The 26,090-nt window shown below is 43.4% G+C and overlaps 2 protein-coding genes and 1 non-coding gene across 9 annotated transcripts in view; 1 reads left to right on the forward strand and 2 right to left on the reverse strand.

The window, feature by feature from the left end:
- Positions 1-1,870: 1,870 nt before the first annotated feature.
- LOC133472866 (leucine rich adaptor protein 1-like) lies at positions 1,871-6,356 on the reverse strand. Its single transcript, XM_061764349.1, has 2 exons — positions 5,978-6,356; positions 1,871-3,889 (listed from the first exon to the last, which is right to left on the reverse strand). Exons 1-2 carry the CDS (start codon positions 6,200-6,202, stop codon positions 3,512-3,514), a joined length of 603 nt encoding a protein of 200 aa, XP_061620333.1. The 5' UTR covers positions 6,203-6,356; the 3' UTR covers positions 1,871-3,511.
- Positions 6,357-8,000: 1,644 nt separating this feature from the next.
- The window catches only part of LOC133472795 (5,6-dihydroxyindole-2-carboxylic acid oxidase-like), a 54,874-nt gene continuing 36,784 nt past the window's right edge, over positions 8,001-26,090 (reverse strand). For 5 of the 7 annotated variants that reach the window (XM_061764155.1, XM_061764156.1, XM_061764157.1 and 2 more), the window contains 8 exons: positions 20,803-20,924; positions 11,409-11,796; positions 10,620-10,942; positions 9,995-10,199; positions 9,761-9,928; positions 9,171-9,350; positions 8,944-9,090; positions 8,001-8,853 (listed from right to left, as the gene is read on the reverse strand). In XM_061764155.1, coding sequence (XP_061620139.1) covers positions 8,666-8,853; positions 8,944-9,090; positions 9,171-9,350; positions 9,761-9,928; positions 9,995-10,199; positions 10,620-10,942; positions 11,409-11,796; positions 20,803-20,871 — 1,668 coding nt within the window. In that variant the 5' untranslated portion in view covers positions 20,872-20,924 and the 3' untranslated portion in view covers positions 8,001-8,665. Of the gene's footprint in view, positions 8,854-8,943; positions 9,091-9,170; positions 9,351-9,760; positions 9,929-9,994; positions 10,200-10,619; positions 10,943-11,408; positions 11,804-20,802; positions 20,925-26,090 lie in introns of all 7 variants that reach the window. The other 2 variants (XM_061764159.1, XM_061764161.1) reach the window with 2 other exon arrangements.
- Positions 10,346-10,417, forward strand: trnaa-cgc (transfer RNA alanine (anticodon CGC)). Its single transcript has one exon. It is a non-coding gene; the product is annotated as a tRNA-Ala (tRNA).

Below are 26,090 nucleotides of genomic sequence, written 5' to 3' on the forward strand. Positions count from 1 at the left end.
AAATATCAGTTAAAACTCTTTATGCTCGCATAAAAGGCTGAAATGCCTTCAGAGAGCGGGGAGATACGGGAGCGGGTCAGGAAAACAGAATCCTGTTGCCGCAAGACGGCTGCAGAATGGCTTTGCACATTGGAGTTTCCACATAAAGGGCTTGTGCGATCGTGCAACTATTCAGTGGTTCAGCAGAATTCTTTATGGGTCTATAAAACCAGAAGACAAATCCGAACTCGACATATTCTCCTTCCAACTTTCCATTAAAAAGCCAACGCGGGTCACGTACGATTAATAATAACTTGCCCTTTTGTGGTTTATCCCCTGCACTTACAGGTTCAGTCAATTGGAATGCTCCTCCGATTGACCCCGAGTTGCCTTTTATTTCAGATGAATGAGTGTCCAAGGAATGGTTTAAAGCATTTGTCCACAGGGACCCATTTTGGTGAACTGTTACGCTACTCCGTCTAAACAACCCGTGGCGCGTTGCCAGGGAACGCTCGGAAAAGGCTGTTGACCTTTTTGGGGCTTTCACAAGAACCCTGCATGACCCAAAAAAAAAAATCGGCAGCGTGAGAACGGCAATGTTTACGTTCAAAATGGATTGAAGAAGAAGCCCGGCGCATTTGTCAAAACAGATGCGGGGGTTTTCAAAAGCGTCTGTGACAACGCGTTCTCCTCGCTATCTCCAACTCAGATGGCTCGGAGGCAGATGAAGAGCAAAGGACATTTTCCAAAACGCTCCCACGGGGGGAGAGGGGGGGGGGGGGGGTCGGCCCTTTGAATCATGACGTGGACTCCCTCCCTTTCCTATATATAGAAATCAAACGGGAGTGGGGAAAAAAGGCCTTCTGTATCCTTTGAGGTCATGCAATAACCCAACAAAACTATTTTACCATCCGCTGAATTCGCAAAAAATGTTTTGATGTCAGAATTATCTTAGCTAAAATGGTCTTTAGTTAGTCATGTCACTTGGTTACAAATTACTTCTATCAATCGCCTTTGTTGAATACTGTTTTCACAGACTTCCCTTTTCAGCGTTTACATTGGAAACAGCCTTTTGAATACCCCTTCATTGGTAACGCACGACTACTTCCGAACCGGGAGACGCTGCCCGAGCGCCATGTTCTGCGATTTCTTTTTCGACAACTTTTGAGATCTGTTTTCACTGAACAAATGGTCATAACTAGGTTTGTCTCAAGTAAACGGCCGCCAAGAGTAGCCAATTTACATCCATTAGTTGTTTTTGCGTGATTAGAAGACAGGTACCACTGATTAAATCAGTATGAAGTAGCCTGAAAGGGGTATAATTACTCCCACCAACCCTTTACTCAAATAACCTTTATCCTGTATCCTCATTTGGTCGCATGGCGACAGTTTCCCAGATTCCAGACGGTGTCGCTTTACCACTGTCTAATTTGCTAATGGCTCCCTGCTGGACGCCACAGTCTTGACTGTAAGGGATTGTAATTGGACTCAGTCACAACAACTAAATTGTGATTGCGCACTCCTCAATTGGCTTGTTACTTGCACGTAGCGTTTTGGAAATCTCGACAACAAACATCTCACGTCCGGTACGATTAAAGATGTCAGGCCTCGTCCCAAAAGACGATAAACTTGCAGAACCTGCTTATTTGTAAAGGAGTCTTAACAGTCAAATGTCTGTTAAGTGCTTCCATTTAAAAGCTTCTATAGTTTGGACCGGATTTTCATGGAGATTAAATCTTCCCAAAGCCTGAATGAGATAAAGGTAGCATAAAACCTAATTAAGCTGCCTTGCACTTGTGGTGAGACAAAGTTACAAGCATGTTTAATGTGTCTGGATTAGGCAACTATCTGTGTGGAACTAATGGGGAGGGGGGAAAAAGGCCAGACAACCTTGTGTAACAAATCACAATATATTATCATGTCATTTTCTCAACATCAACAATCGGTACAAAGAATACAAAACAAGGCAGAGTCTGACAATGAAAGCTAAAACACATGTACAAATCATTAACAAAAGGAGGTTTGGAAATGTGCTGACAAAGCCAACATGTGTTTCACACGTGTTCGCCATCAACAACTCCCCAATGCTGCGGGCTGACGTTATCTACGAGACAATCAAATTGCTTTGGTTTTCAGTCAAGCATTCTCGTGTGCTTTAAATGTGCAACTAAAACTGGGTCCTTTAAGACTACAGTGTCGTGATCCTGCTGCTCTTGACTCAGACTGATGCAATAAAAAAAAATAATGTTTTTTTTAAATTAAAGCACCCTCATCACTCAGCATGCAGTGTCCAATCGTACAAATGGCTATTCAAGCTAAATCTTCTCCTTTACTGAAGTTGTCTGATGGTGGTCTGTTGATTCTAGCTTAAAGAGAAATAGAGATAAAAGTAGTCCTCTTCAATCCCTCACAAATCTGCACTAGTGCAGTGGGGTATTTATTGCACTCCCAAGTCATGGCTTGTACCTTTTTCCAGGGCTGAAAGGACAAAGGCATGTTCCCAAGAACGAAAAGTGTTGAGGGTACAAAAGCAGCAGGGTAAAGGTATACCTTAAAAGATACAAGGTTAAAAATCTGGTAAAATGTAAACAGCTTAGGACTTAATGGATTCTCAGGTCTTATTTCTGAACCTGAAAAGTTACAATAAGTTCCCACGCTCTAAAAGTCAATCATCCAAAAAGCCTTACTATGAGCGTACCACTCTAGTGATAAGACATTTTACCCCTTAAAGGTATATTTTATTAGCGGGTCAGAAAACCTGTTCCAATCTCTCCTGTTTAGGACTAATGATTGGACTGTAAAAGGTACCGTTTGAAGCCCTGAAAGAATACAGGCTGCAAAAGTCAACAGCCAAGCGTCTGAAAGTCCTAACTCTTGACGGTACCACCCTAGTGACAAGCCATTGTACCCATTAAAATTACAACGCTGTACTTTTTCATGAGTGCGTGTCAGAAAATCTGGTTAGGCATAACATTTACCATACCAGATCAAAAGATTGGAGTCTAAGATTCCTCGCACAGTTTGTTCCCAGGCCCTAAAAGTCAAGTCTCCATGCTACAAAAGTACATTTGAAGGACCCCCTCCCCCTCCAATAAAAAGTACCTTAAGGGGAACAATATTTTGCTTTTTCGAAGTACTGTACTCAAAAACATTCCAAGGTACGGTTTCTACGCCTAAAAGGATCCAGTTATGATCCCAAGCTGTAACAGTCAAGGATCCCAGTCCCATCTCTGAGGGTACCACCCCAGTGTACAAACCAGTAAAAACAATAAAAATAAACATATAATAAAAATAATAAATAAAGTGGTAGCAAATAAATATGACGTTTGCACCCAACAAAACCGGAAGACACAGCTGCAAAAGTTACCAGTTGACAAAGCTTAAGTCAGTAAGTAAGGGTGTGACCGCAAGCAGTTTATGTGAGGTGTGGCGAGTTTCAAAGTAAAACAAAAAGTCACACGGGTGAGTCAGTAGTGTTCATTAAAAACCACACACACAGAGAAAAAGGTTCATCTCTCTACTAGAATCATTATTACCCAAAGCAGTAGTATTCATCCGATTCTACCCTCAGTTTCACTGGGGATTTAACAAAGGCGTCCCCGTCTATTACTGAATTATCCACAAAGCAGTCCAGGTTGGTGGGCGAAGGGTCTTCCAGGAGGTCCTCGGCGAGGGTGTCCAGGTAGCTGCCCACCGACAGCGCGTCCAGCTCGTCGCTGTTGGCGTCGTTCAGGCTGCTGAGGCTGCCCGGCAGCGAGCCGCCGTCCTGGCTGTCCGACAGGCTGTACAGGCTGCCCGTCAAGCTGGCCGCGTCGCCTTTGTCGTCGATCACCCAGCGGATGGACTCGATGCCCTCGTTGATGGATAGGAGCTGTTGCATCAGCTTCACGTCGATGGCGCGTAGGTTCGCCTGCGTCACACCGGGAAGGATTTAAAACACTCTGTGCCACGCTTGGGGTCAATGTCAACAAATTACATTAAAACAGCACCAACCTACAGAAATTCTCACAGGCGGTTGCTGAAGTAACAAACAAAACAAGTTATCCTGCACATTAAAGCATGTCATAGGAATCCCCAAATATATGACTAAACAATATCACGATGCACTTGAAAAAGAACATAAAAGCTGCAAAAGGTGATAAAAGAAGATCAAATGTGATAGTTCATTTCTGGGACAAGCTCCTCTTCTAAGGACCAATGGAAATGGCAGAAATCGCCCTAAAATGGCAGATTTCTTTGTGATTTTTCTTCTCATGACTGACATGCCTACCAAATTTCACATTGCTAAGTGAAATTGTTTTTTTTGGGGGGGGGAGTTTTCAAACTCATAGTAGAGTTTTGTGTTTTTATCGTGAGTCATATGCTCTACCCATACACGGTAACAAAACCTGGAATGTTTTGCCGTTTAGCACCATCGACGGTATCTCTCTAGGATAAGTTCTTCAAATTTGGTGGCCATTGGACAAAAATTGCAAGGACCAATGAAAATGGCTAAATTCCCCTTAAGTGGCCACGTAAAACCAAAATGGCTGACTTCCTGTGTCTTTTTGAGACTTTTTTGTGGGTCTAGTCGTGATTGACATGCGCACCAGATTTCAGGTTGCTAAGAGATTTTGGGGACTGTCCCCCCCCCCCCCCCCAACCCCCCAACCCTGCCCCCTCCTAAAAAGCTTTTTTGGATGCCAACTTTCGTGGCTTTGGTACTATTTTACTGACACTCTCTTGAGAACAAACAGACACATAATTATAAAGGCGCAGTCAGGAAATAGACAGTATCCTGGATTTTGAATGGATTTACAACAAAACGCCTGTGTTTGCTGTCAGATCGATGTAAAGCCTTTCAGCTCCAATCCCAGAGTCTTCAAAACTCGGTCAGGTTGACCATCTGCTTTGGAAGTCTAATACCTTTTGTAGCCATGAATGGGGGGGGGGGGGGGGGGGGGTTGCTATCACGTGATCATGAAATTTAAAAATTGGCCTTTAACAAAGCTGTGAATGGCTCAGCAAAAGATACTGAAGTATTTGCATTTAACAGCCCCATCTTCATACAGAGACCTGTATAAAATACGCAAAGCAAATTATGTGAAACTACACAATTAGTAACACGTTTTTCCTTGCATTTTTTTTTGGGTGTGCTTTAAATACTCTGACGTCAATTTCTCAACACAACGATAAAAATTAAATGCTTAGATGTTAACCCTATGCTACTCACAGTACAGAGACTGACCCGTTTAGAGTTAATCATTTAAAATGAAGGTAATGTACTAAATACTGATTAAATTTGTTAGTTTATTATGGTGTGAACTGTATTTTCTGTTTCTGACATCCCGGGTCAATTTGACCCAGGAACACCATTATTCCATTACGTCCATTACTCTTGTATTAACTCGCTCGTTATGTTGCAGGTCAAATTTACCCATTAATGACATTTAAAGTAAAAAGTGTTTTTGCATTTCTGACATGCGGGTCAATATGACCCAGGAACATGATTATTGCTGTTCTTAAGTTAACCCCTGTTCAATATAATGACATGTAAACTGCATATTTGCATTTCTCACACGTGGGTCAGTTTGACACAGGAACATTATTGCAGCTTTTAAGTTTACATGCGTGTTATGTTGCGGGTCAAACTGACCCGTTAAAGGTTGATAGCATATAAACTGTGTTTTGCCATTTCTGACATGTGGATCAATTTGACCCAGAAACCTTATTATTAATGCTCTTAAATGAACTCCCTCATTATGCTGCAGGTTAAATTGACCTGTTAAAGTTAATGACATATAGAATGTGTATTTGCATTTCTGATACATGGATCAATTTAACCCAGGAACATTATGAGTAGTACGTTACCCACCCCCTGTAATTAACAGTGGGACAGTCTAGCCTTGTTTTAAAACTGTTTTTTAATTTTTTATATAGGTTTTTTTTTTTTACGAACCAAACAAGGGCATGCTATACTGAACAGTGTGTACAATAGAAACCAAGTGATTTCACTCACCATTTCTTGTTTGAGGAAAAGCATTTTGCCCTCCAGCCGGTCAAAGTCGGCGGAATTGCGCCCGGGACGCGCCGCCGCCGCCAGGCGTGTCGTCGCCGGGTTTGTCGCCTTGTCGTGTTTGCCACCCACCAGCGAGCGTGCGAGACTTTCAGGGACTTTGCGACCCAGCTTGCTCTCCAGGTCCTTCAATTCGGGTAACGCGGAGGAGGGGGCACCTTCGTCCATGACGAGTCGACGCGCAAAATACTTCGTGAAAATATATATATATATATATATATTTTTTTTTTTTTAATTTTTATTTTTTTTTGCGTTGTACGCTAAAGTCTCCCGAGTGTGACTTGAGTCATGCTCATGGCAACAAGTGAGTGGAAATGTCGGCGAGTCCTACCATTGAGTCTCCTTCCGTCGCTCCGTCCGTCCCCCACCGTCCTTGCCTTCCCCTTCCCGCCGTCTGAAATCGGACACCGCACAGGTGAACCGCACGGTGACGTCACGCCAATCACCACAACAACAGCCACTTCCGCGTTCACTGAGGAAATGTCCCACTCGTTTCCAAACCATACAGCAGTGATGCCAAAAGTTGTCGGTTTTATTCTCAAAAATTAATACATAAATATTAATATTAATATTAATATAAAAATGTACTGCACATGAAAGTTAAATAGAAATTATACCTAAATTAAATGTTACAAAAGAAACAGATGTTAACGATCAAATGCTAGTGTATTGAATTTAAATGTTAAATACAACTAAACTGATTGATTCTCTCACATGCCACTAGAGGGAGCCTGCATTTTGTCATACATTTTGGCACCTGAAAAATGTACTGCCCATTCACCTATTTTTCCCCCCAAAAAATAATAATAATTTTTTTTTTAATCAATTTCTTTAGGGGGTGGGGCAACACCGAAAATGCTTATTGTCAGTTTCTTCCCCCAAAAATTTAGGTTTAAAAAAATAATAATAATAAAAATTCAATGCAATTATAATGAGCGTCAATTATTTTTACGATTCGCGGTCCGGCCCGGTCATAATTCCCCGCCAATGGCAGCTATGACTGTATTTTAAATATACTGCTGAATAAATCCTTTCCAATTAAATCGTGACATTTTACTTGAATACTAATTCAATGTTAGTGTTACTCTAATTACAATATTAAGGTTGCAAATCAATGCGAATGTCACAATTTTTTATGTCTAGCTGTGTTAGCTGCCATGCTAACTGGCTAAGAACAAACTTAGCTACATAATAAAGAATAAATGACTTATTTTCTCTTCCTCTAAAAGGTTTTAGTGACAGGGTTGCATGTATATTGAGAGACACAACTTCAGGAGCATAATTACTACGATTTGAAATATGTCTGCGATGAAACAAAAGGATTTAACAATTACAAGGAAGACAACAAAATCATACCAAAAAGAGAAGTTCATAAGACAATTTATTTAGTTAAAGTGAGTATTTAAATTGGTCACCAAGATGGAAGGTCAACAGAAAAAAAAGCGATTTTGGGGGGTACAAGAGCTATTTGGTATTTTCAATAATATTTAGGAATCACTTTTACTGCAGCTACAGTTAAATTTTGTCTCAGGAAAAAAAATACAGTTTACACAACAATCGCATATTTCTGAGGTTGTGTGCATGGGAAATTTGAAGTTTATTGGGGGAATTATCCCCCAGTTCTCGAATAACCCCATGTACAAATTCAAGATAAGTCACCGATATGTTTAAAATAAATAAAATAAATAAAAAATTAATAAATAACATTTTATATATATATATATATATATATATATATATGTATATATATATATATATATATATATATATATATATAATTAAAAAAGTACAGCAGACCGCTTGGTACATGTCTGGTGTCATTTTAAAGTAAAAAAAACAAAAAAAAGGTTTAAGGGTGACAAAACTAAACAAAAACATTAATTTAGCAACTTAAAATCAACAGAGACGTGACTTTAAAAAAAAAATGTATATTCAGCTGCTCTTTAAAACAACACACGATTGCAAGTTGTTGCTGTTTTTTTTTTTTATTGAAATCTCATCCTTAAACTGTCCTGTACCGGCGTACTTGCAGGACTATGCCGCCCTCTGTCGACCGAAAGGTGCAATTACAATGATTTTACGACAGTTTTTGACCCAAAAAAAAAAAAAATATTGCATGGCGGTACACATAAAATACATGTTAATTAGTAGGAAATTGGGCATATATGTATTTAATTTCTTTGGACTTACATTGCTATTGTCTTGAAGTAGCATGCTAAGCAAAAAAAAAAAAAAAAAAAAAAGATAGTTGCTGTTTTATCATGATAAGACACTTAACATGACAAAATAGCGAATTTGCCGATGTAAAAGTTCTTGCGCTAATCTAAAAAAAAAAAAAAACATGATAGGTTTCTCACCAATTAGTCTGTTCTTGAGTAGTTTTTTCACTGACGACTCAAGTAATTATTTGTTTCACTTGAGTCACGTTATTCTAAAGTAACAATACTGTTACTTGAGTAATTTTTGGCTACCCTAGCCACACATTTGCATGGGTGTACTGTAGTGTGTCATCATAAACTTAAATTATCCTTCTGCGTTCTGACAATGTCCGATTATTCTCGTTGTAATGGTCTGAAAGATAAAATAATAGAATACGAGCAATAAATGGCGAAGGTCCGAGTGGCGGCGCGCTCAGACGACCGACTGGCTTTTGCCGTCGTCGTAGCGCTGGTACCGATCGCCGAGCAGCGGCTGCAGAGCCTCCATCTTGCGGGACCTGGAGCGCACGGCACAGGTGGAGACCACGAAGATGGCGGCGACGAGCAGGAGTGCGGCGATGATGCCCATTGTGATCATTTCGGTCAGCGTGAAAGCTTGAGCTTGAGCAAAAATATGGATTGATAACAATATAGTGAATCGTTATTCATAGAGAAAATCAATGTGTTCACATGGAAATTCATTCAAATTACCTGGCCATTCGGCTTCATAAGAGTAGCCGAGGTTTCCGGGGGCGGTCACGAACATCTCAGCGTTGGTCACGGGAGGCCAGAAAGGAACCATGTTGTAGCCCCGGTTGTGACCAATGGGTGCATTTTGCTCAGGATACACAGCCGAATCTGCCGAGAAAGTCCAACATTGTCCTCGACGCTGACGAGAGAGCGATCGCGAAGCATTTGGCGTCACACAAAAAAGGCACCTGGGTTATGTCTCCGCAGCCACTCGTCGAAGATGGCGTCCGTGTACGTGTGGAGCAAGACAAAGATGGGGTCGTTGGGCGAGAGGTGGGTCTGACCCCCCGTGCCGTTCAGGAACAGATGGGCCAGGTTGTGGAGGCTCCTTACTGCGGGGTCGTAGTTCCCCTGGGGGGCGCTGTAGCCTAGACCCCATCAAACACATCCACACATGCCAAATTAAAGGTACACTATTTCAGCCAATCAGAATGCAGAAGAAAGTCATTTGGGGAACAGGCACAGGTTAGGTAGTCAATTAATAATGAGATTATTATTTTTGAACATTTCCTTACGTTGATTGAAAATACCTCAAGGGAAAAAAAACCCAAAAAACAAAGAATGGCAAATCGAAAGATGGCGCTGTAACGGCGATATTACGAGGAGTTTTTCATTTTGACCAATCAGAAGCGAGAGGAAAGTCAGTCAGGAAAAAGGGAACAGGAGTTGGGATGTGAATATAGGCCAAAGGGTGGCGGTGGCATCTAAACCCCAGTCTCGGAAAGTCCTTCGGTATTTCAGCCATTGAAAAGCCAGAAGAAAGTCATTTGTGGCTCACCTTCAACGGTGTTTCTGAAGCTTTCTGAGGATGTGGAGTAGTACGGCGCTGTGTCAAAAGTGCTGACTTGCAGACAGTCGGCAACATCTTGAGGCTCCGGGAGACGCTGGACCGTGGGCCTGTCGACGTTGCCCGCGGGGTTCCTTCTTATCGGCGACGTCTCCGTGCCTGCGAGGAAGACGGACATGACCGGAGGATCCTCGCGGTAACGCCGGCGAGGGACATCGGCCTTACTGTTGCAGACGGTTCCCAGCGTGTCGTAGTCGGCCACGCTCTCGCAGACGACCCTCCACTGGGAGAAGACGGAGTTGGGGCTGAGCGAGTCGGCGTCGAAGCTGCTCCTGGCTCCCATCAGGTCGTCGGTGCAGATGTCGCAAGTGCTGCCTCCGATGGCGAAGTTCCAGTAGGGCAGGGCGAACGTGGGCTCCTGCAGCATGTCCTGGTTGTTTTTGCCAAAACAAAGTAGCGCAGCGATTGCTTGGAAATGCGGCCCACTATACACACACACACACACGAGATCAGCGGTTCTCAACCGCCAATTGCAGTTGCAGGCACGTGTATTATACTATTTCAAGTATCATGCATGGGGATGTAGCTCAGTGGTAGAGTGCTTGCTTCGCATGTAAGAGGTCCCTGGTTCAATCCCTGGCATCTCCATGTTTTGGGGCTCCCTTCACAACAATACTAAAGTGATTGAGGGAGAACTGTGCCAGTTTCCACAGCCTTGACAAAGTCTGTGTCACGTCTGCTTTGAAGCCCAAGCTGTGAAATATTCATCCCTGATTCAGATTTGCCGGGTTGGCGAAACTCATTTTCCCTGAACAAACTTCAGAAAAGCGGAACCGGCCTTTGGAATTACCTGCATGTCTCGCTCCAGTTGGAGCAGGTGGTACCGGTGCCAGGTGACGAAGCCCGGACCCTCGTGGGAGAAATCCACCCCTCCGAAACTGGGCTGGCCGGCGCCCAGGAAGGTCTTGCTGACGGAGTAGTAATGGCTCCACACGAAGTAGTTGTAGATGGAGATGTTCTCGAACCGCGGGCTGCTGCCATCGGGCCCGAGGATCTCTGCGTGGCGCGAGGTGGCGATCACCAGGTCCGGGTGTACCGTGCGCTTGGCCCGGTCCAGCGCGTTGACGAAGGCCAGCTTCCCGGCGGCGCTGAGCTGCATCGCGTTTCTCCTCACTGCAGGATTAGACGGGAAGAACGGATTAAGTCAATTAATCATGCGTGAATCTATTTAATAACCGTGTGGAATGCGCCAAAAACCAAAAGAAAACATGAACAATTATGACTTTTTAACACTTGCTGACGGCTATTGGCAAGGGATGGGACTGGAATTCATGTCTAGTAATTGTCTACAGATGCCACAAGGTGGCGGCAAAGCACTTTTTTTTTTTCATTAGACAAAGCTATGGCCTGGCGCAATGAAGTTCCTCCCCTAATTCAACACAGTCGCTTTGCACCAAAAGGCCTCCAGATGGTGCCGAAGCAAAAGTTTTATATTTGACAAAAATTTACAATCATCAAAATTATAGTCACACCCACACATTTTTAAAAAAATTTTTATGCCGCCTATGGTTTTATCTTTCACAAATTAATTCATACCTTGGTAATGTTACCCAATGTTATGTCCATGCAGTGCACTCACCTACAGACACTCTCTGGTCACAGTTGGCTCCGGCCCAGCCGTGTTTGCATCTCCCGCAGTTGTAGCCGCCGAAGTTGCCGCTACACCGGCACGTCTGGTTGAAGAACCGGAGCGGCCAGCGCTCTCGGTCGTCCCGCCCGTCGTGCGGGTACTGGGGGCCGTGGGGGCGCGCATCCGCCGAGACGGACGCGCACAGGCCGCGGCCGGCGCCGGAACCGCAAGGGTCGCCGTCGAGGCCCGGCGGGGACGGGCAGCAGCGACCGCTCCGGAGCCCCTCGGGGGTCACGCACTCTCTGGGGAACTGGGCCCCCACCAGAAGCGAGCCCAGAAGAACCGAGAAACAGCAGCACCGCCACATCGTGTTCCTCATTCGTTCCTTCGTTGCCTGCTGCCCCCTCCAAACAAGTGAAGAAACTTTAAATAGCAGATTAGCGCATGACTACCCACATTTCTGCTCCCTCCACCCCCCACCACAGCCCGCGTGATCCCATCACTCCCACCAACGCTGCACAGTTTTCCTTCAAATTCCTACCGGGGCGTTTTGATCCAGTGAAAGAAACTTTTTTTTTTTTACACAATTCTGCTTAAGTAACAGAACGTGAGTACTTTTGCCACCTCTGCTTATGTTTGCATCATCAAATACTGTATATTAAATCATTTCAAGCTACATAATTGCACAGATTACCCATAAGAGGGATGTTTATTCAAATACATACTTGTTTCCCAAAACAATGCTAATAGAAGTTTAAATAGTTTCTTTAAGGCTGCATTGAGTTCCATTGAACATGTCCATTCAAGTGTACTTGCTAGCAGTTCACATAAAAACACAAGTATGCTTAAAGTTTACATTTCTGGACTTACATATCATGATAATATTACCACAAGTACATACAGTAATTCAAAGCTACAGCGATGCACTCATATATAGACTTTATTTTAAAAAAAAAATAATCTAAAATAAGAATGATCGTGCACAGTTACATGCGGTGTTGATTATTGTTCTTTTTTTAATTTTTATTTTTTAACTGGAGTTTCTTCCAATGTGACATCTGGTTGGAATAAAAACGACAAGCAGACAGTCATATGATACACTGCGATATATTTTTCTAAAACATCCAAAAGCCTCCGTGGTTAATCCTACAAAGGCCGAGTCACATCCCCTCACATGACCCGGCTCCCACATCCACGCCGTCCTGCCTCAGGTTCCTTTGCACACATGAACGGGCCAAAGGACATGTGACGAAGACGAGGTCGGCACGGGACACGCGGCAGGGAACCAGAAAGGACGAAAGAAAAAGCACACGCCGAATGCATGTGCGTCAATATTGTGTAAAAAAAAAAAAAGACAAGTTACTCTCTTTTTATGTCATGGATTTATAGCTAAATTCTACAAAACACACATGAAATATTCCAAACAAGATTTAAAAAAAAAAAAAAAAAACGGCAGGAAAACCTACTAGAACAACGAAACTTCGCTCGGGGTTAATCAGTCACATCAAATGTCGGCAGGTGTGTGCCGGCTGCCGTTTAACATGAGTTTGAATCCGATCGGGTCGCTGCTGAACATGTTATATAATAGGGTGTGCACACTTGTGCAACCACAGGATTGTGATTCATTCATTACATTGAAAATGAATGTGTTCATTCGCTATTTTAGTACACACAATTTATTTATTAAATTGTATATATTTTTTTGTAATTATTCCATTCTACTTGCATCTTGTTTTTGATCCTGAGCGTATTAGTACGTGAACATTTCTGTAATTTATACATATTTTGTTGCCCATTTTATCTGCTTCATCATGCATTGCAGTATGATGACCAGCAGAGGGCAGTGAGGTCCTTCCTTTTGACTTATTTGCACCCCTTGCATTGTTTTTTTTTTTTTTATTTCATCGAGATATTTTGCAAATTAACAATGCGAAGGCAAACCAGCATGCCTGCGTCATTGGGGAGGCGAGAAGATAAAAGTGCGCCTCCCGCTAACCTACCCACAATGCACCTGAGCGCCACGCCAACGTGTGCCCACAGTGACTCGACTCTGCCTAATTGGCGCACGCGCGGCGGAAATTAATTGGATTCTCAATACATACGGGCCATTGATATGTGCGCCGCGCATGGAAAACCTTGATAAGATCCCCGTCGCGAGAACACAAAAGGAACGGCAACGCTCCTCGGTGCTTAACGATGTCACCGGAACGAGACTTTCTTTCCCCCCGGAGACGCTCGCTCAAAAAAGGTGAGGCGGGCGCTCCCCTAATGAGAACCCGTACGGTAAACAACTGCTTATCTACAAAGCGTGAGCAACCCGTTTCAGGCAGCTAACTAGTCGCAACATTGATGTGCTACATAAACACATTTTAGTCAGTTCCCCCCCCCCCCCCCCAAAAAAAAAACAAACACTTTCAGAGGCAACCCTGTTAGGCCTCTGACTAGTCGGGCCTTCATCCCTTCAAGAACCCGTACGACACCGCAACTAGTTGACGTCACAAATTTGACTTGACCTGCACCTTGTTAACCTTCCCGGCAGCGAACTAGTTGACACATTTCATTTCCCCCCGCCCCCGTTCTTAACGCTCAATGGAATGATTAGTTGGCGACAAAGAAAGCGGTGATACTCCCCCCGAACGAGGCCGGCGGCGGGCAGAGGACCGCGTCGCAGACCCGTCGATTGTTTTCGCCGACTGGCACACGAATGGCACGCTGCACTGCGGCTGGACGCTCGGAGGGCTAACGCGCCGGCTCAGCACGAGCACCGGCTAAGTAGCGGCAACAAGAGATCGGGGGAAAGGCGCGCTTCTTTCCCTTCAATTCGGGCGACGATCACAAGGAGACAATGGTCCGATTCACATTCGGGAGCGCTTGCGTAACAAACCGCGCTAAATTATGCAAGCCGCTCCACTTGTTATCCATTTTTTAAAGCGCACTCTCTCATTTGAAGCAACTACAATTGGACATTTGTGCCGTGACGTCGGCTCTTGTGCCTCTTGTGAGGACTCAACTTTGTTTCCGCAGGAAATTGAATGTGACAAGCAAGCGCTAAAGTATTAAAGTTGTCGGGAGGCCGCGTGATGTCATCAAATGGCGTCATTGCCGAGTCCCTCCTGGGCATATTTGTTCACTTGTTATAGAATTGTGAAAATTAGGACATGTGTTTTGTGGACTTGGAGAAGGCGTTCGACCGTGTCCTTCGGGTGGTCCTGTGGGGGGTGCTTCGGGAGTATGGGGGTACCGAACCCCCTGATACGGGCTGTTCGGTCCATGTACGACCGGAGTCAGAGTTTGGTCCGCATATCCGGCAGTAAGTCGGACTCGTTTCCGGTGAGGGTTGGACTCCGCCAAGGCTGCCCTTTGTCACAGATCCTGTTCATAACTTTCATGGACAGAATTTCTAGGCGCAGCCAAGGCGTAGAGGGGGTCCGGTTTGGTGGCCTCAGTATTGCATCTCTGCTTTTTGCAGATGATGTGGTTCTGTTGGCTTCATCAAGCCGTGACCTCCAACTCTCATTGGAGCAGTTCGCAGCCGAGTGTGAAGCGGCTGGGATGAGAATCAGCACCTCCAAATCTGAGACCATGGTCCTCAGTCGGAAAAGGGTGGCGTGCCCTCTCCAGGTCTGGGATGAGATCCTGCCCCAAGTTGAGGAGTTCAAGTATCTTGGGGTCTTGTTCATGAGTGAGGGAAGAATGGAACGGGAGATCGACAGGCGGATCGGTGGAGCGTCTGCAGTGATGCGGACTTTGTATCGATCCGTTGTGGTAAAGAAAGAGCTAAGCCGAAAGGCGAAGCTCTCGATTTACCGGTCGATCTACGTTCCCACCCTCACCTATGGTCACGAGCTGTGGGTCGTGACCGAAAGAACGAGATCCCGGATACGAGCGGCCGAAATGAGTTTCCTCCACAGGGTGTCCGGGCTCTCCCTTAGAGATAGGGTAAGAAGCTCGGTCATCCGGGAGGATCTCAGAGTAGAGCCGTTACTCCTTCACATCGAGAGGAGCCAGATGAGGTGGCTGGGGCATCTGATTCGGATGCCTCCCGGACGCCTCCCTGGTGAGGTGTTCCGGGCACGTCCCACAGGGAGGAGACCCCGGGGACGACCCAGAACACGCTGGAGAGACCTTCGGCTGGCCTGGGAACGCCTCGGGATCCCCCCGGAAGAGATGGATGAAGTGGCTGGGGAAAGGGAAGTCTGGGCGTCCCTGCTGAAGCTACTGCCCCCGCGACCCGACCTCGGATAAGCGGTAGAAGATGGATGGATGGATGGATGGATGGATGGATGGAAAATTAGGATATGGCGTGTTATGGATTTCATTTTGAAATTTGTAAGTATTATTTGCACTGGTAGCAGTAATAGTTGTTCATTCTATTTATACACCAATTTAGTAGTTTATTGCAGTATTGTCTTTGTATTATTCTATATTTTAGTTTTTGTTCTATTTATTTTGTTGACTTTTTGAAAAATTGTAATGAGTAGTGTGCCGACTAGAACTATAAAATCAGTTGCATGCGACTTTAACACATAAATATTGACCATTTTTAATTATGAACATTTTTTTCCCCCAACATTTCTCTTTTTTTTTTTTTTTTTTTTGCGATTGACCCGATTCCGGCACACTTCTCCGCATTCGGGGAGCACAAATGTGCAACTCTGAAGCGCGTGTCTAGAAGCGCAAGCGACTTTTAAGGGGAGGAAGTCCTCCATCTTGCCGCCATGCCCTGAAGCCTCATTAAATATGAAACCTTTTTATTGGATCCCGCGGAGGTATTTTTAAAAAAAAAAAAATTTTTTTAAATACATTTCAAGCCAGGAGAAGCACGGAAGATTCCAAATTCGCCTCCTGACACAAAGTTGAGGTTATTGCCATCGCAGCCCCAGCAGCGCCAGCCGCCGGCCTGCAGTCCATTTCGGAGCATTTAGAATGATGAAAGGCTGGTGAAAAGCTTCCAGGGGGAAGAAGGCAAAACAGGCCAGTGATAAAGTTATACCTCGACAAAAATTGGACACTTTATGTGCATTCTAACGATACAGGACTAGTGACAAAAAAAAAAGCAGGAGACTGTTCCAGCATATTGACCACCCCCCCCCCCCCAAAAAAAAAACAACAAAAAAAAAAGGGACTGAAAAGCATGAGCATGGTTGCGGAAAGTAATTTTAAAGGATAGAAAACAGCAGTCGACGGATGTCGACGCGGCAGCTACATTCTCTCTTTTGATAATCGATTCATCGTTTGGAGACCTTGTTGAACGTCAAATTGGAGTTATTTCAGCCTCTCGGCAACAACAACAACAACAAAAAAAAGGTCCGATATGCAATATGTAGTCTTCCGTTGAAGCCGACTGCTTATCGTTGGGTTTAATCAAAACAAGACATTTGCCAACATCTGCTTTTACTTTTACTTTATTCATGTATGCATTACGCATTATTTCAGTTCTGCCTTTAAAAAAAACCAAACAAACAAAAAAAAAAACATTGAGGAACCAGGCCGAATCACGAATAGTGAAAATCTGCAGATAATTGACACCCATTATCATTGTGTTGAAAAACAAACAAACAAACAAACAAAAAAATCCTCTTATAAAAACAAAAAAACCCACCAAATTATTAAACAAGTAGGGATAAACCTCAAATAAGTGATTTGGGGCTTGGTTACAAAAGCAATATATTATATATGTTTATCGTTTTTTTTTTTTTTTTTTAAATACATGCCAATTATTTGTTTTCATTCATGTTTTATTTATAATCCATCTGGGAAATGCCAGAGGTAGGATTTAACAAAAACAATAGTATTTTAGTGAATATATATATATATATATCTTAAAAAGTAAAAACATGCCTATTTTAGCATTTTTGGGCACCGGGCACTCCGGTTTCCTCCCACATCCCAAAAACATGCATTAATTGAAGACTCTAAATTGCCCGTAGGTGTGACTGTGCGTGCGAATGGTTGTTTGTTTGTATGTGCCCTGCGATTGGCTGGCAACCAGTTCAGGCTGTATCCCGCCTCCTGCCCGATGATAGCTGGGATAGGCTCCAGCACGCCCGCGACCCTAATGAGGAGAAGCGGCTCAGAAAATGGATGGATTGATGGATGCTGTAAAACACACAATGGCCTTCACTTTGTTCTATCCATGCAAATGCCAGGTGCAATTAGAGAGATTTGTGTGCGTGTGTGTGTGTGGTGAGTCCACTACACTTCTTAAAGCCACCAGCTGATGGCGCCCTTTCACTACAATCTATGGACCTGTGTGTCATTCATGTGGATTCTTTTGGGAGGGTGGGCAGCAGATGCCAATTAGTTGTGTTTGTCAAGCTATATTTCCACCTATGAGTCCAAATTTTGACTACTGTCTCTTTGCCAGTAGTTTCATGACTTTGTTATGTTATGTAATGGCCACTATTGATGAATACTACCATTAAAATCAGTGGAATGTGAGTTTATTACCACTATATTGCTTATTTAGTCGTTTGTGTTGTATTTGTTTGCATTTTGAAACCATCTTATTGACATTTATATTCTTGAGAAGTGTGAAGTAGAGTGCTGAAGAGAACCACAGCAACATTAGCATGTGACTTTACTGCCACTGTAATCCCTGTTTAGTCATTTGTTTGTATTTACACATCTAATTTTCAGTGTTTTAAGGCTTTCACAGTGCCGAAACCAGGTGCATGGACTGTGGACGAGTAATTGTTCCAACTTTTTTTCTTCGAACATTACGATTAACTCTCACAAGATTCAGATTTTCTTCTTATACTTTGGCTTTTTTTCCCCCCTTATCGACTCGATTTATATACAGCGACGCCTTGAGTTAAAAGTAACCCGAGCTGTCAATCGGCTGATTTTTAAAACATTTTTTTTTTTTTTTTACTTTGACTGGTGAGCACAAACTTCAGATACGAGCACTGTATGGTGATAAGTGACTCAACTCACTTCGCCCCAAAAAGTACATTACTAAACCAAAACAAAACTGAGAGAATCACACTTTGTGTATTTAAAACCACTACACTGCGTCGGCTAGCTTAATGCTAACATACAATGGGAAACACTATAGGCTAACAATTAGCATCTATGTGGCGGTGTTGCTAGCCTTTAAGAAATGGATATCGGAACACAAATCGGAGAGAAACAAATGTAGAAAGATAATATAACAAGACTCACAGGCATCCATTCTTTATCCTCTATAAAGAACAACTAATATTACTGCTGTCCTGAGAAGCCGAGAGAGGAGTCTTTTCTAGAGTATATCCGAATGTCTGTCTTAAACTGACCCCAGGTGGCCAAGGAATGCTCTTGTGTTCAAACATGTATTGTTTTTTTTTTAAATTTTTTTTAAAAATAATACTCGACTGAAAAAAACCCCCCAAAAAAAACCAATGACTTTATATTCCAACCAACACAAAAACTCAACTCTCCACAAACTTTTTTGGTCCTGTGACCTCTTACAGAGCAGAAGTCTTTCCAAGGACCCCCTCACAATTATAACAACAAAACTACCACGTATTCCCGTAAAAATGCTTTACAGGAATGAAAAAGTTGCAAATTTTTGAGAAAAAAGTCGCAATGTTACGATTACAAAGTCAAACCTTTTTAGCGAAAAAAAAGTTGTAATATTATGAGAATAGAGTCATATTTTTCCAAGAAAAAAAAAACAATCTGACATATTTATTCAAGATTAAAAAGTTACAAGGATAAAGTTACATTTTTCAAAGATTTAGTCAGAACTTTTTTCTCGTAATCTTTAATTCTGGAAAATACGCCTATATTCGCTAAAAAAATAGGACAAAATATGGCTTATTAGCGCGCCGGTCCCCATATGTAGGTGTGCAGAACTGTGCATATTTTTGAAACGATATGACAATTTACTGCAAATTATTTTGTGGATCACCAAGCTACGGCCCGCGGACCCGCTGCTAGAAATCGCCCGCTGGCAGGCCACACGCATTTGCAGATAAGGCCTGAGCCAGATCGGTGCAGCCGAAGCGCCGTGGTGGGAGTCATCAATCACGAGACGCCTCCCTGTGGTCAAATGAAGCGCGTCCTGCTGAGAGCGGAACGCCAGTGCCAAAGCCGAGTAGAGAAGAGGCAGGGCGGCGCGAGGCTCTTCCTGGCTGATGAGCATTTGGGGCATGTTGAGGCACTTTGTGACATCCAAGGGCACTCATCTCAAAGCAGATGGATGGGCAAGCCTTCCTCACACCAACTGGGACCCATTTTTTCTTTTTTTCTTCAGCGTCTGGATGGAGGTGGCAAAAGTATCCACATTCCCTACTGAAGGAGAAGTTTCAAAAATTCAGATTCAGATAAAAGACTCAGGAAAGCTCCTGAAGCCCAAGCCAATGGGTCAGCGCGAGACTGCAAGTGCAATTAGGAACGAGTTTATTTTGAAAAATTAAGGAGCAGTAAAGTATAATGTCATCACAAATATAAATACTATACTCAAGTAAAGTACAAAAACCTAAAAAAATTACTTAAGTACAATAATGAAGTATTTGTATTTCGTTACTTCCCATCACAGATGTTGTGTTACAGTTATTACAGATGCTGATGCCCCACCGTTGGTACAGTTTTACTGGCTGCCTGCTGCTAAGTACGGAAATACTGCAGATTCATACCATTTGAGTCAAGTTAGCAGACTTAGATTTTACTCACTGCCATAGATTTGCGGACTCACCAGAAACACCCCAGCTTCTGACGATTTGGTGGCTCCGGTTTATGGATTCAGATTATTCGGTTTACTGTGTTGAGTAAGAGGACTCGACAGAGGCACAGCAGATTAAGATGATTTGGTGCACCGAGTTGCACTGAGTGCAGACTGACAATTTGGTTCACTGAGTCAAGTTAACGAACTCAACGGGAACACTGCAGACTTAGGTTATTTGGAGCACCGATTTGAGTTAATGTGGACAGATATTTTTTGTCCACTACGTCCCCAAAAAATGCAGCGGCTTCACACAATTTGGTTGAATGAGTCGATGGACTAGGATATTTCGGCTCACTGGTTCGAGTTATCTTATTCGGACAATATGGTTCAGTGACTCAAGTTCACAGACTTAGATGAGTTACTGACTTGAGTTAGCAGACTCGTGCAATTCAGTTCATTGATTCAAGTTCCTGGACTCGGAGGATTCACTTCACTGGCTGAATTAAGCAGATTCAACAGACATAGTTGACTCGGACGCTTCGGTTAACTCTTTGTTGTCAGCAGAGTGAATCATCTGAGTCTGCTGTGTTTCCTTTCGATCCTTCCAATTCCGTCAACACAGGCCTCGAGCAATGGCTTGAAAGCAGTCGATATTTCAATCTTTCAGCAGGAGCTTTAGAAACCTGAAGTAGTCCCCGTGTTCTTTCCATATTACCAAGGTCAGTTATTCCACGGGAGAGGAATCTGGACTCTAACCGTATCTGTGCAGCAAGATTCAGGGAAGTGCTGAAGTGTAGCCCACATCCGTAATTGGCCTGCTGGCATCTTCACACAGCCGCCCCATTAAAATGCCTTTGAAGCACACCCGCCACATTTGCCTGCAGAACAAAGAACAGAGATGCGATGATGGTGAATTTCATCCACCGCCCCCCCCCCCCTCCCCCCCCCACTGTTATTGACAGGCCAGATATGCAAACGAGCTATCTGATGTGGACTGATACGTGTGCTCAGTTCCTTTAAAGGTGCGTTTATCTTCAAAAAGACAGACAGGATTTGCAAGCAAACGGTAGCATTTCGGGGTGAGTAACATTATACCCACGTTGTGTCAAGCAAGGACAGATCGCGTCATCTTGTTTTGACCAACAACCCTTTTCTACCAAGCGGGTAGAAAAGAAAAATACTCGAGCGCAGACCTCCACCAAGGCCAAAAACAACTAAACAGCGCAGTCAGTGGATTGTAAAATAAATAACCCGAAACAACCCAGCACATCATGGGGTATTTACATGATTTAGCCCCATCGCAGCACATCAAGTCAAGATCAATCACTTATTATATAGGGCTATATATTATTCAAAAAGGCATGGTTGTCGCCAGGTAGAACTAGATCACATCATTAAACTGTATTAAGTTTTGCGATCTTCACCGTCCCGTTGACACGTTGGGAATCAGATCAAGGCGAGGAAAACGAGGCTAACGCCCCTGGCAGCGTCATCCCGCTTTAGCCCGCCGATGTTTTGATCCCAACGTGCTCGCGGTGCATGTCCTTGGGAGCTTCGTAGCAATTAAAAAGGGATAAACAAAGAGAAACTATTTAGTACAATAAAGTGTAAAGAGGGTTTTTTGAAGAACAAATTAACTTAAAACATAATTAAAATAAAACATATACAGTACATATACAGTATGATACAAACTGAAAGTCATAAATGGAAATTATTTCTTTTAAGAACCAGTAAAGGCTTCCGTCTGTAATCATTTTTTTGTCAATTATTTAATGGATCAGACTTAGCAGGGTTAAAGCGTTTGCTCGTGGACTGTAGCAACAACTTAAATTTTTCATTTTTTATTTTTGCATTAGCGGCAAGTGAAGCAATGCCGACCCGTTTATTGTATTTAATAGAGAGTGGGAATTAACAGATGGCTGTAATTAATTTCTGTTTTGGAGTTCCTACCGCGTCTCGCTGTCCATTCGTTGCGAGGACGCCATATTATATTTGAATCAGTTTGATCCCAAGACACAACGGAGGCGCTGCAGGAGTGTACTGATGTCACAAACTGCTTTTATGGTTTTAAAAATGTGAATTTGATTATTTGAGGAATATTGTACTTATTTAGTCTTGTTCATTTTGTTGACATTATATACAGATTTCACACCACCTGGGTGACCTATTCCGAGTCGGTGGGTAGTTGCAAGCACGGATTGAGAGTACAAGAGTGGGAAGTAAAGCAACACCAACTGGCCTGAATACAATTCAAACCAATAGTGGACATTTGGGGCTTTGTTGCCTTACCCTGCTAAATATTTCATGAAGTCAATGCTTGGCGTGTTGTCCCGTGGTCGATGCATACGAAAAACAAATCAAACAATGGCTTAGTCGAACATGACGCCAATTCCGCCTCAAAATGCTGTCAGTTCTGCGGGAGCTTTTTTGGGTGCCGGTGATCAAAGCCCATCTTGTTTTTAGGACGACAGCATAAATGATCAAGGCGTAATGAATCCACCTGAAAGGTAAGCGTTTGGGCGATGACAGCATCAACTTCATTTTTGGTTTGTTTTTTTGTTACACAGACATGAACTTCTCAAACAAAACGATGACGGAATTGCATTGAGAATTCAGTAGGAGGTACGTTTCGCCATTTTTTCGCCAGTATTTGAGATACTTAAAAGTATTGGGCTAGATATTGTGTGTGTTTATATATATATATTAGGGCGAAAAGACAAAACTTCCAATAGAAAATCCGTCACATTTTGTTGTCTTAATCAATACATATATATATATATATATATATATATATAAGGACCAAAGAACGGGATGTCATTAAAGTCTATTGTCGGGGCACGTTTGCTTCTAATTGTCTAATTGACCCCGATCAGCGCGAAAGGACACTGAATCAGACAGGCAGGTGATGTCATTCTAGTGGATGATCAATACCCTTGAGCTGAAAAAAAAATCTATTGGCCAAGATGATAGCTTAGCTCAGAGGGGAGTTCTACTGATTATTAGCACTTCCTTTGCTCTTAACCCCGTGGAATGTCAACGGGCCGAGCAACTTATTCGGCGGTTTGGTCAGTTTGGATATCCGAGGTCCTTCAAATCAGGGGTTGTCAAACGTTTGGGGTCCAGCGAGGATATGCTTTTCCAAGGACCCATAATCATAATCATCATCCTAACACCATTTAAACTCGCTCCCCCCTCCTTTTGTTTGGGACGATTGTCTGCTGCCCGTGCTGCTTTGCAAACACAGCAGGGTCCTAATTCCACTTCGGTAACGCTCACAGCCCCGTGACTAATCCTCCGAAGGCCACGGCAGCACGCTGAAAATATACATAACCGTCAAGAGCCCGAACACCCACATGCTTTACTTTTTTGCCACATTGGGAGAAGAATAGCATTACGGAAGGCCATCTGGAGGTATTAACAATGAGCCAAACATTGACTTTTTTCTGAATGCTGAAAAGCATGGCTGTTATTGGAAATACCTTGATTGCTATAGGGTCAAAGTAGACAAACTAAGGGTGAGAGACAGTAGAGAGGTTCAAGCGGGAGCAATAACTGGTTGTTAGGCTCCAGCACGCCAGTACGCTAATGAGGATAAGCGGAGTGGAAAATGGATGGAATGGCTGGATTTAACTTCATGCCTTGTAAAAATGTAATACTATATAATGATGCTGTTGTCAGTAGCAGTAGCACTGCCGTCAGTGTCAACCGAGGATAGATAAAGTGGAGAGTGACACGGGTGACGCTTTCCATCACCGAGATGGGAGTATAAAAGCGGCTGAAATGGTAAACTATATTAAATGTTAATTCATGTGTTGAGATGATTCACTTGTTATTTAATAATCCTCAAGAAGGATCTGAAGGATTCGATCTCACTTATGTGACTAACGAACTAATGTGACTCGGAGGGCACATTGACCATCGACACTTCAAACATTCCACTTTTCCGTAGAGTAGAGAGGACCTGATCAATTCCACCACAGTTGCTAGGGAGAATCTGTCTAACTCATGATGATGATGATGATGATGATGAGAATGGTATATGCCAGTCACACACACACTCGAACTAGGGCCTGGATATCAGGGAGGGACAGTCGGCAGCATCGAAGTTGCAAGGCAGAATTGAACTAAACTAAACTCAGAAGCAGCAGGAATTCATTTACAATAAGTTCAAACATTCATTTACTATCTCGCAGATGCAGGAACACAAGTACAACAGCACAATAACCTGGCTCCAAAACAATCCTCACACATGAACAGGCCAGATAATTCAGGTCGAAGAGAGACCCAAATGCCATCATGCACGAGTCCAAGTGTAAATACGAATTTGCTCTCTGAGTTCGGGCTTTATAAGACAGGTGTCAGGTTGCGCCAACGAAAGTGGAGAGAGCAATCAGCCGACCTTCGCATGTTCAAGATGGAGGGCCCACCGCCTCGCGCTCACACACACAAACAACCAATCACCTCGGTACAGTGATTGATGCGCCGTCCCGCTTTGAAATCTATCACCCCCGTGAGCGCGCTGGCTGGCACGTTATGCTACGCGCAGCTTAATATGCAACATTGTGGAAAATAATTACAACGGGGCTTGGATTCAATTAGCATTTCATCCACTCTGGGTGCCATTTGGAAGCCTCGTTCTGGCTACGTCAGCCAATCAGCTGCTTCCCTTTCCCTTGCGTCCTACCCAGCGATCTCGCAGGTTTTTTGTCAACGTTATGCAACTGCGGCTACGCCAACAAAATCCATCTCGGTAGACTGTTGCATCTTCAACTACCGAGGTGACACATGTAAACTTGTTTCCGTCAGCGGTGGGAAGTAACAGTACAAATACTTCTGACTGTACTAAAATGTCTGTACCTTACTTGAGTACTTTTTTCCCCACCTGATGACATTTTACTTTTAATTCCTACATTTTCCCTTGTCAAAACAGGCTCATGGTGGACTCAAATGCGAGGAAGCAGAAGAAGTAAGGCAGGGAAGCAGGGGTACTCTCCAAAAAGTATTAATTGAGGGGGGGGGGGGGAAAGGGAAAAATGCTTAATGGAAAAATCAAAATACTAAAGTCACAAAGTCCCACCCCCCCCAAAAAACCAAATGAGCACACAAGACATGAACAAGGGACACAGGAAACAAAATTAAATCTATTCAAAACAATCCAATAGTCCACAAACACAGATCACGACAGTTACGTTTTTAAAACCTCTGTGGATGACAACGCAACGTAAAAATGATGTAATCAGTGCGTAATTAGGGCAGAATTCTCAAATAAGGCCGTTCGAAATGGCATGTGATTATGAAAGTGTGTTGTTGCGATAAACAGTCACAGAGAACAAACACTATCCCGCTTCAACAAAATAGCAGCATCAGCAATACTAAGCTAGCATTAGCCATGTAAACAAGCTGACAAAAGCTAGCCACAGCTGCTACGTTGGTACCATGACTTATTCGTAAGAGTGTTAATATAACACAAAATGTTACACTAAATGAGGAGTTGGCTTTTTTCTTTTAAATTTTCAGACATGGATCTTCCGAAATACTTTCCGCAAAGCTCCTGAAGCCCAAGCTAACAGGCCACGCAAGGCTATGCTGGTGTATTTTCCTTTTTTTTTTTTTTTTTCACACAAGTACTGTATACGTACTTCTACTGCAGTACAGCATGTGAGTACATTTGGTTTCCAGTGACTTGGTAAGACGTGTAAGCTCCTCGGGGTGATATCTCGCTCCATCTTGAATGATGACCGCCAACGTGACGCCAGTCATATTCATCAATCATATTACCGATGTGGCCGAATCGCTTCTGCACTCGAACCGGCGCCAATCATTTGTCAACCGCCGGCTCCGGGAAGCGGTGAGGGTTATTTTTCTTTTTCGCCGATTCCCTGAGTGCTCTTTGGCACCTTGATGGAGAGTTGGCGGAACGGAGGCGGCGTGAGAAAAGGCAGAGTTTTGTTCATTGATGACGTTTGGCAAAGTCATTGGGCGTTCGGACATAACAAGAACTAAGAATGGAAGACAATAGCAGTCTTTCGGAGGACTTTGCACAA

Source organism: Phyllopteryx taeniolatus, chromosome 23 (assembly GCF_024500385.1).
Source record: "Phyllopteryx taeniolatus isolate TA_2022b chromosome 23, UOR_Ptae_1.2, whole genome shotgun sequence".
In the NCBI taxonomy this organism is placed as follows: domain Eukaryota; kingdom Metazoa; phylum Chordata; class Actinopteri; order Syngnathiformes; family Syngnathidae; genus Phyllopteryx; species Phyllopteryx taeniolatus.